This window comes from Hippoglossus hippoglossus, chromosome 7 (assembly GCF_009819705.1).
Source record: "Hippoglossus hippoglossus isolate fHipHip1 chromosome 7, fHipHip1.pri, whole genome shotgun sequence".
In the NCBI taxonomy this organism is placed as follows: domain Eukaryota; kingdom Metazoa; phylum Chordata; class Actinopteri; order Pleuronectiformes; family Pleuronectidae; genus Hippoglossus; species Hippoglossus hippoglossus.
Genome location: NC_047157.1, coordinates 7,148,027 through 7,158,145, shown reverse-complemented (window position 1 = coordinate 7,158,145; position 10,119 = coordinate 7,148,027). Strand labels below are relative to the sequence as shown.

Here is a 10,119-nt window from a genome sequence, read left to right as displayed (position 1 = left end):
GCTGCACAGTCGTGTGTACAGTATGGGACTGAGTACACATCCTTGAGGGATGCCGGTGTTCATGAGTAATGTCCTGGAAGTGGGGTTTCCAATACTGACAGATTGTGGTCGGCAGATGAGGAAGTCTGAGATCCAGTCACAGAGTTGGGGGTTCAGTCCTAGGCTGAGTTGAATGCTGAGCTGTAGTCAGTGAACAGCATTCTGAGGTAGGTGTCCTTGTTTTCCAGATGGGAGAGGGCAGTTTGCAGGGCAGTACAAACTGCGTCCTCAGTAGATCTGTTGGACCGGTATACAAACTGCAGGGGGTCCAGTGTGGAGGTAATGGTGGATTTGATGTGACCCAGTATGACCCGATCGAAGCACTTCATAATAATGGGTGTAAGTGCAACTGGTCTGTAATCATTCAAGCAGGTTACTGGGTTTTTCTTGGGGATTGGGATAATGGTGTTCTTTTTAAAGCAAGATGGAACTGTGGCCTGTGTGAGGGACAGGTTAAAAATGGTGGTGAAGACATCACTGAGTTGTGCAGCACATACCCTGAAGGCCCCTCCCGGGATGTTGTCTGGGCCCATGCGAGTTGATTCTCCTCAGGGCTCTGCATACGTCAGCTACTGACACAGTGAGCCGTGGGTTGTGTGTTCCATATTCTAAGGTTCAATTGAATTGGATCTGGCTGCAACACTGTTTACCCCTGAAACTCCAAAAGTGTTTTGTGGACTCAAACACTTCACCCACACAGCCATTGGCATAGTGGTGAGTGGATAATGAGGTTGAATTTTTCCGGTGAACTATCTCTTTAATATGAGATCACTATATTTCGTTTTTTAGTTAGTTAAGCTTTATTTCAGACACAGGTCCATCAGTATTAAAATAAAATAAAAAGTATAAATTTCAAAATACAGAACACAAATGTAGAATACATTCATCACACGTTACCACCACGCTGGGATTAGAAACACACACAGACTTTTGTTCCAGTGTTTCCAACAAGATGAGTTGCGTCAGATGTGAGTCAGTTGATCGAAACATGAAACTGTGCATAAAATTCCTCAGCAGAGCATGAAAAGTGGGAACATGGCGAGCCACAAACATTTTGCTTGAACTTGTCCATCTCGGAAGTGTTAGCAAAATCCAGACTGTGTCTATACCTGCCACCTGAAGATTTCTCAGTTTCAGACTACAGGCGTCAACATGTTGGCTTGTGCAGACAGTTTAAAGCACTGACACTGCCTCATCACATTTTTTCCCCTAAGGATGTGACCCAGATATCTTTTTACAAATGTTTACAACATTTAGGACTTTGTCAGCCATAACCAATGAAGGACGGTTCAGCTTCTGATGCTCCTTAATTCTAAAAATCATCATAACATTTTTAGAGTTATATTTAATGTACTTAATTTGAACATACTCTGGTGGTTGCTGTAAACCAGCACTGTAAGGAGAAGAGAAAAGACAATCAAATCATCAGTATACATCAGATGGTTAATAAGACTACCCCCCCCAGCATGTCTTAACTTCTCAGAAAGACCATCCTCATTCAGATTGAACATCATTTCTATTTTTGCTTTGTGTAGGTGCTTTGATTTTCGTTGTTCCCTCAACCCAAGGCAGAATTATTTGATGAAGAAAACAGAAATGTGCTTTGTTTGTTTCACTATCTGAAATCAACTTAACAGAATGACATTACTATCCAAGAAACATAACGTGACAGCTCTTCCTGGTAAAGAGGGTGTGTAGATGACACATTCATTATAAACCATGACTGGCTCTTTGTTAAATCTGGCCACTTTGTTTTAGAATAAAAGTTGCTTAGTCTCAATAAGAACATTGAGAACATTCCTTCCTTCATTTCCTTTCATTTGAATGTCCACCAGAGACGACTTAACTACTATGTTCTTTTTAGAATCATAGCATATTACTAATTGAAAATTAATTATTTGATCAATTATGCAGAAAAGAAGATGTTGCTGTTGCATCAGAGTGTGTGTGTGTGTGTGTGTGTGTGTGTGTGTGTGTGTGTGTGTGTGTGTGTGTGTGTGTGTGTGTGTGTGTGTGTGTGTGTGTGTGTGAGAGAGAGAGAGAGAGAGAGAGAGAGAGAGAGAGAGAGAGAGAGAGAGAAACAGACACAGACAGAGTGTGTCTGTCTGTTTTGTTGTTGTTGGATTGTTGGATAGTTGGATAGTTGCGGTTCACACTCCAACACAGTAGGTGGCGATAATGCCCCCGATCGATGGTCGCCACCCGCCATTAAACGGAAAGAAAATATACGGAAGGGACGTCATCGTTTGCTTCTGGGTCCGACACGGAAATAGACCTGTCAACAAACTACAGTGATTTGTTTTACTTAAATGTGTCGGTTTTATTTCTTTCTTGCGACAGATAGATCCAAAGGTCCACAACATGAAGTCTCTGTACAGACAGTGAAGCTGCCTCGGCTAGCTGAAGCTGCACAGCTAGCGTTAGCTAACACTGCGAGCTGTTTCCCCCTCACTGGCTGTGAGAAGCGGCTTGTTTACCTTACGTGCGGGACAGTAAGCTAATTTAACAGGTTCCAGTAAATGGCCTGCACTTTAGAGAAAGTGTTGGGCGATGCCCGGACCCTTCTGGAGAGGCTGAAAGAGCACGACACGGCCGCCGAGGGACTCATAGAACAGTCCGGGGCCCTGAGCCAGAGAGTGCAGGGCATGAGAGAGGTGGGAAATGACCTCCCAGACAAGGTATGGACGAGTGTCTCCACACAAAGACTTTTCATTAAAGTACATATTTACTGCTGCACTGCACAGAAGCCTGCACACAGTGGGCCAACAGGATTCAGCTGAGCTCTGTAGGATTAAACTAAATACCACAGGTTGTCTGTCATGTTTGGAAGGGGAGGGTGAGCTGAGGGGTGTTCAGCTGCAACATGACACTTCAGCACTACATTCTACACACTGTACCTTTTTAAATTACATGACTTCATTAGAATATTAATATATATATATATATATACATCTTCAGTTTATAATCTGTAGTGTTCCATTGTCATTTACTCTAACCCAGTAGCATCTATACTGATGGTTACACCTCTGCAGAAATCCCCACAAGTGTTACTTTTACATAGATATCAAGATCACTCATATACACCCGGTATTTGCAGCTTTAGACTCATGTTCATTTGAACTCACCTACTTCTGTGAAAAAAGGTAACTCAAGTTAAACTTGTGGCCTCAATTTCTCAAATGTGTCAATTATCTGCATGATGTCCTTCACATTTCTTATATTACTCTGTTATGTGTTTTGTTGATGTGCAGATGTCAGATATCAATAATGACGTGACAGTCCATTATTGATGATTGTAGTACATTTTATTTCACCAACTATTATGGTGGGAGGGGTAGATTTTTATAAAATGTATGTTCTCAAAGACGCATTTTTCTATATATATGAAGTTCATTTGAAATTAAAACTTTCTATTGATTATCTTCTCTTCCCTTCATTGCACCCCCCCCCCCCCCCCCTCAGCCCACAGAAGACTCTTCTGAGATTCAGGAGCTGACCAAATACAAGCCCCATGTTCTTCTGACTCAGGAAAACACTCAAATCAAGGAACTACAGCAGGAGAATAAAGGTGAAAAATAAACCCACTCACTTCTGTTGATAGTATGTCTGGTGTTGTATGTTGTTTTTCCAAACCCTCTTCATGACTGTCTCTGCAGAGCTATGGTTGTCTCTCGAAGAACACCAATACGCGCTGGAGTTGATCATGGGTCGATACCGCAAGCAGATGCTTCAGCTAATGATGGCGAAGAAGGAGCTGGACACCAAACCAGTGCTTAGCCTCCACGAGGACCACGCAAAAGTACACTGGCTTTCTGCATTTGCTCAGTTATTCAGAGGACAGGATTAAACAGTGAAAGATGTATAGTTAGAAATTTACATACTTGAGGATCAATAGCTTGCATTGTAATTCTCCAGGAAGTGCAGAACCAGGTGGAGCGAATATGTGAGATGGGCCAGGTGATGAGAAGGGCCGTGCAGGTGGATGATCAGCACTACTGCTCTGTTCAAGAGAGGCTGGCTCAACTAGAGGTGAGCTCAGTAGAACCAACTGTAGATGTTTCTCTAAATGTGAACCCGTAGTTTGTGTCAATACAAAACAATACCAAACAATGGCATGGTAAACATTTTTTATGTGGTTTATAAGGACAACTTCAATAGCATTAAAAATGACAAAAATAGCACTGAGGGTTGAAGGAACTACTTATTTATTTTTCTTTATTTACAGCATATATATATATATATATATATATATATATATATATATATATATATATATATATATATATATAGTGTTAACTATTTGCAGCAATGTTTCTTGATTATCCTGTCAAAAAGAGACACTGCTTCTCTAAGTAGGTGTCACTGTTTGATTTTTAATTTATGAGTTGCTTTGGTTGCTTGGACCCAGATATACCTGCTTACAGGTCGAGTTTATTTTTCATATAAATTTGTTCTTTTTCAGTGCTGTAACTGCCATAGATGTTGATCAATAGACCATGGCTGAAGGGATCCTAAATATACATAGATTACTAAAACCAAAACTGTCTGCATGGCCAGATTCCAGTAGAGTTTAAGTATGTAAGAAAATATTATAGAATGTATATATATTTTGTGTGTGTTTGGATCAACTGAACCTTTGACACTCAGTATGTCACGAGTACTATTTTAATGAAATGTTATCCTGTCGTGTTCAGATTGAAAACAAGGAGCTGCAAGACCTCCTGGTCATCAGCAAGAGCTCCGTGAAGACAGCGAGAGAGGAGCCCGACCAGCCAGCAACAGTAGCACAAGAACAGTCCCCTCAACCGGAGTCCAACGAGTGACCAGAGCAGCTTCAGTGTGAACTGTGAATGAGGAAACAAGTCCTTCGGGACCAGGAGACAGGGTTGATGATCTCTTCAACTCTATTCACCACATTGTTTTTATTTTCTTATTAAAGATGGGATGCAGTCAGACCACAGCATCTGTTTTGTAGCAAAGGCCACTCTCAACACATCATTGACTGTCAGGAGCATTTACCTGTGGTATATCTGGATGGTAGCTCTCACATATGTACATCACACGTATGTACACACACACGCACGTACTGGAGGCAGCAAAAGCAAAGGGGATTTATTTTGTTTTTTGCCAAAGATGCATTTGCTCGTTAAGGACAAAGTTTCTACCTCTTTGTTGCCCCTTTGCTGTTCACTCCCATTCACATAGTGTAAAATGCTCATCACCACCCTGCTACGACTTGACTCAATGGAAACTGATGATATCAACTTGTAAGTGGCACCATTTTAAGTAGCTGTGCTTGATAATCACTTTGTCAACATGATGACTTTTGGCTGTTTCACTGTTTCACACAGTTTGCCTGCTGAGTAGCGACAGTGGATCATTTATGTGTGATCGTCTATCATGTTATGAATTTGATACATTTGTCTTGTACTTAAATTGAGTGTCTTAAACACCAGTTTTCTAGTTTTGGATGCAGAGTATTCAAATGTACCAGCTGATGGCACATCTTTATTTAATGGTAACATTTCAAAGTATGCCATCCTTTTGTTGAAATGGATATTAAATGTTTGTGTGCTGTATGTTCTCAGAAATTCTATATTGTCATCTCAGGAAATCAGTGTTAAGGTGAACATGCTGAAATGACTTCATGACAGTGTAATGATTTGTGTCAAACAAAATTTCATTCAAAAACTTTAAAATAAATTTGTAATAAATGCAATAATTGTGCATCTGGATGTTTTTCTCTGTCATATACTCTATACTCTGTATACTCACGGAGCCCGTTGTTAGGAACACCAATAAACCACTCAAGTGGCAGCAGTGGGATGCAGAACTAGGTCAAGAGTCTCAGTTAAGGTTCACATGAAACATCAACATGATGTTAAAATGTGATCTCAGTGGCTGACTGTAGATGGTAGGAATAACATCACTTATTAATCAATGGACACAAAATGACTGGTATCAGCAGTTCAGGCTGCTGGTGGTGTAGTTGAAAGGGCAATTGCTACGCTTAGGCACTTAATACTGTACTTGACACTGAGAAATAATACCTTAGTGCGATATTACAATGTTTTTTCATGTATAATGTTATTTTCATCATATTAGGTTCAATAACATGTGCTATATTCCATATTACTTACTCCAAGTATTATTACTACTTACTGCCACTGAAGTATTAGTTTATTGACTCACATGAATTATTTTCATTGACTATTTCTACAGAGTTTGTGTTATTGTAATAATAAATACTACAAATGCACATTGGACTCAGTTACACGAGTGGCTGCTACAGGTGGCTTCATTTCTGCACATTTAATTCTTTACCACACGATGGCGACTTTGAGCCGCGTTGCTTGTGTGTAACTTATCGCGAGGTTTGCAAGAGCGGCTCAATGCTGCGTTCACGTGCACAGGCAAAAACGAGCATTTCGTCCGTTTGGGTGTTTTTGTCTCGTTTACTTCATCAACAGCATCTATTCTACATAGTAACACATTTCAAAAGGAGAAATCAGCCTGAAAACCGCTCTTCTTCTTCTCCACTCGTTTGTTCCCCCGCACTGAACCCAGCTGTTTATGTCCGACAGGCCGTGAACGCAGCAGCACAGTTGACACCTCGCCTTGACACAAGCTAGCGTGCAGCATGTCCGAGAAGGAGCTGGGGAAGAAGTGGGACCGGTGCCTGGCAGACGGTGCCATCAAAATCGGTAAATATCCCCGATTGTCCCGCGTGTAACCACACTGTCATTTCCCGGAATCCGTCCGAAAACGAGCAGCGTTTTCACTGAGTTCCTCTGCTGTCATTGGGTGGGACTGAAGCTAACTAGCTAGCGCCAAAGGACTTACAAAGGACAAGTGAATGACCAGACACAGGCAGGAGGGTTTTATTTATTGTGACACGTGAATTAGGGTTAATTCTGTAGTTTAACCTATAAAATGCAAAACCTCGGTTCTTGTCAGCTTTGCCTTTTCTCTTATTAGAGTTATTGGGTTATTGGAAAGAGCCCAAGAAGAAACGTCATTCAGATAAGGTTGGATTGACGTGTTCCTGCCTTGTTTACATCTTTGCTGCGACATTAAAACCTTTTTACGAGACTTGAGTACCCACTGCTCAATTCGGCATTCTTTCAAAACACCAACCAATGTTTATTTTAATGCTATGTAAACATTATCTCAGGTAATAGCTCCACTGGTTTATAGAAACGGTGGTAAGGAGCCCTGTCAATACATAATTGAGCAGCAGTGGCGAATCTAGGACTTTTCTAAATCAGGGTTTACACAGAGGGGCCAATTATCTACCCAACATGCATACACAATTTGTGATTCAGAAAGGTGCACGTTCTAGTCAGGCCTTGTTCACTGTCAAATCTATAGCTTTGAGCAAAGACACACATCATTGAATATTATCTGAAACTTGACCCTTGTTCAAGCAAATGATGTTCTTCAAAAAGCTTAGGAAATAGGATTCTCTCAACAGATTGACAGGACACGACGGGGCCACTTCAGGGCCCAAGCAAGCTCATGTTTAAATTTATTAGCCGGCTCAAGTCATCTTGGTTTTAAGAAATATTAGATTTAGAACTGAACGTTACCAATCCCAGTATCTTATTTTTTGTGCTTTCGTGTGTATTTTATTCTTTGTAATTCTTGTATTTTTATCTGGACCCTGCATCTGAATAACAGAGGAATGTCCATTATGTACCCAGGCTACTGCCAACAATTGAAGCATCAAATATAGCAAGATTTTGGATGGAGTTTGGTTCTAAGTCATTGTCATTTGTTACTGCATTAGCAAATTAACTGGCTCACTTTGTATTAAGGAGGCTTTGTACAAATATGTACCTGAAACAGTTAAAGGAAAAACAATTATGAGGCCACATGAACAAAAGTAAAGATTCAAATGTAGAGTTTCAAATGTTGCTATTGCTCATGATAAATATACAATACTATAAATACATGTACTTAAGTGATCATATGCTCACAATGAATAGAAATAAAAGAATATGTGTTACATTTAAATGGTTCATTAGAAACACTTTGTTGACTGTTATTTTTTTCTTTTTTCAGGCACTGGACTGGGTTTAGGACTCGTGTTTTCTGTTCTGTTCTTTAAACGTAAGTAGTTTGAATGGTTGTCTGCTGCAGTGCGTCTTGACTCTTTAATTTAGCTCTCGGGTCCGTACCAAGACGAGCAGAGCCAGCAGTGATGCTGCAGAGCACACATGTAGTTTTCTGCTACAGCCACCAGGGAAAGGCTTTTGCATTCATCAGTCTTTGGAGTGTTTTTGTTCGTCACACTTTTCTAAATGAACAAATAGTTTAATGAAAATTCATAAGATTTTATACATAATTTCTCATATTTTTTTTATCATATTGTGACTTGCATCTGTGTTTTATTTTAGTGCATGAAAAGATGTAAAGCACCTGTTTCATTTGTAGGGCACACATGGCCGATTTCCTTCGGCTCAGGAGCGGGGCTTGGCATGGCATATGTCAACTGTCAGAATGACCTCAGGTCACATTATGTGCTGCACAGAAGAGAAAAGGTTAGTTTGCAAATACAATGTTAAACAGGCTACAGAAGAAAATCCTTGTTTCTAACTCAGAGTAACAACCCCGTTTTATTGTTCATGTAAATCAAAAATGTATGTAACTGTTTTCTGTTTTCTTTAACAGGAGCAATAGCTGCAAGCCAACGAAGGACTGTCTTTTTTATTTTTTTGAATTTGTTCTTTTTGTTTTGATTATGGGGGAGCGGCCATTTGCACTGTTCTACAGAGAGATTCATGTCTCCCTGTTGATCGGTCCATCCCTAGTATGACTCAGTATGATTTGTATGTGCCTAATCAGGACAGTCTGTGTTTATTTAATAAAACAATTATAACAACAAAAAATGATGCCCTGGTGATGAAGTTATTTCTCAGACGCTTTATAATGGACAAAACGACCTATTTATCAGTTGGCCGATGAAAGTTTGCCCATATGAGCCTTTCACAGACACACTGGTACCTGCATTTATGTTTACTAATATGCACAGATATAAAAACTTTTATTTTACAAAATAAACTTAATTCAATTTCTATATATTAAGCTGTATTTGAATTCCCCAAAGTCCATATCGATGACGCTCTAACAAAACCCATTATAAACCATAAAGCAGTAGACAATAATTATGTGATGAATTACAACAGCCTGACTACAACTCATACAGTCCTAGCTGTAATGGTGGTACTTGAAAGAGTAAGAGGAGTCAAGTGTCGGTGACGTTTAATTTGTTCAGTTTATTTGTGACGGCATGTGGGAGTGATTTTCTCAAATACGTCGGGGAGGAAGGGGGGCGAGGGCAGCAATGCAAACGCTGTCCCGTAAGGTGGTAAGCCTGGTGTGGGTGAAGGGGGGTCAGAGTGTTGGCAGCAGTTGAGCGGATGTGGCTGGTGACTGGGGCGCAGTGATGGAGATGAGTCATGAGGGGGCATGAAATTGGAAAAAAACAAGAGTATTATGTTTAGTATTTGACAAGGGTGTTGAAATGATGGAGTGCACTGGACTTTGCCTTGTGAATGAAGTTGTTTTATGTTTAGTATTCAAGTGCTCCTCTCGGGAAGTCAATTATTACTGTTGTCATACCCTGTTGTTTAGCTTGAGGGGGAAGTTGGAACAAGGTGACGATACTTTCAAAATGCTGGTAGAACAGAGAATGTTTTTTGTTTAATCATTGAAAATACTAAGAATTACTTTAACCTTTATTGACTACTTACATAAGTAACAAATGTCACGCTTTTAAGTACAGAACGGAAGTTCTCTAGGTATTTTGTCGCTGACAACAGAAAAAAAGACCAAAAAATCATTGTAGTCACACCCTTTATCCTTTAAAGCACCTACATCACCACGAGTGGTGCAGCCAACTGGGTGACAGATTGCACAGGCGGTGTAGAGATCTGTTATCAAGATGTGATGGATGGTTTGCAGTTAAATGCACTAGCAACAGCAGCTGTCAATAACTGCATCATTTAATAAATCAAGTAAAAAAACAAAACAATGGACATTTCTGAGGCACGGCTATCTCTCTGGGTAGAGAGAAAA

At 40.2% G+C, this 10,119-nt stretch overlaps 2 protein-coding genes across 2 annotated transcripts; both read left to right on the top strand.

Annotated features, from left to right (window-relative positions):
* The first annotated feature begins 2,248 nt into the window (after positions 1-2,248).
* On the top strand, positions 2,249-5,758 carry sike1 (suppressor of IKBKE 1). Its single transcript, XM_034591765.1, has 5 exons — positions 2,249-2,717; positions 3,502-3,607; positions 3,696-3,838; positions 3,955-4,068; positions 4,734-5,758. Exons 1-5 carry the CDS (start codon positions 2,559-2,561, stop codon positions 4,860-4,862), a joined length of 651 nt encoding a protein of 216 aa, XP_034447656.1. The 5' UTR covers positions 2,249-2,558; the 3' UTR covers positions 4,863-5,758.
* Positions 5,759-6,594: 836 nt separating this feature from the next.
* On the top strand, positions 6,595-8,930 carry micos10 (mitochondrial contact site and cristae organizing system subunit 10). The gene is made up of 4 exons (XM_034591766.1): positions 6,595-6,743; positions 8,104-8,151; positions 8,476-8,582; positions 8,713-8,930. Exons 1-4 carry the CDS (start codon positions 6,680-6,682, stop codon positions 8,719-8,721), a joined length of 228 nt encoding a protein of 75 aa, XP_034447657.1. The 5' UTR covers positions 6,595-6,679; the 3' UTR covers positions 8,722-8,930.
* The last annotated feature ends 1,189 nt before the right edge of the window (positions 8,931-10,119 follow it).

What these genes read in the sequence shown, in the direction of transcription:
- sike1 (XM_034591765.1), top strand. Translation starts at nt 2,559, where the DNA reads ATGGCCTGCACTTTAGAGAAAGTGTTGGGCGATGCCCGGACCCTTCTG. An exon ending in ACTACAGCAGGAGAATAAAG is followed by an intron (nt 3,608 to 3,695) that starts GTGAAAAATAAA and finishes CTGTCTCTGCAG; the next exon opens with AGCTATGGTTGTCTCTCGAA. An exon ending in TCCACGAGGACCACGCAAAA is followed by an intron (nt 3,839 to 3,954) that starts GTACACTGGCTT and finishes GTAATTCTCCAG; the next exon opens with GAAGTGCAGAACCAGGTGGA.
- micos10 (XM_034591766.1), top strand. Translation starts at nt 6,680, where the DNA reads ATGTCCGAGAAGGAGCTGGGGAAGAAGTGGGACCGGTGCCTGGCAGAC. An exon ending in AGACGGTGCCATCAAAATCG is followed by an intron (nt 6,744 to 8,103) that starts GTAAATATCCCC and finishes TTCTTTTTTCAG; the next exon opens with GCACTGGACTGGGTTTAGGA. An exon ending in TTCTGTTCTGTTCTTTAAAC is followed by an intron (nt 8,152 to 8,475) that starts GTAAGTAGTTTG and finishes TTTCATTTGTAG; the next exon opens with GGCACACATGGCCGATTTCC.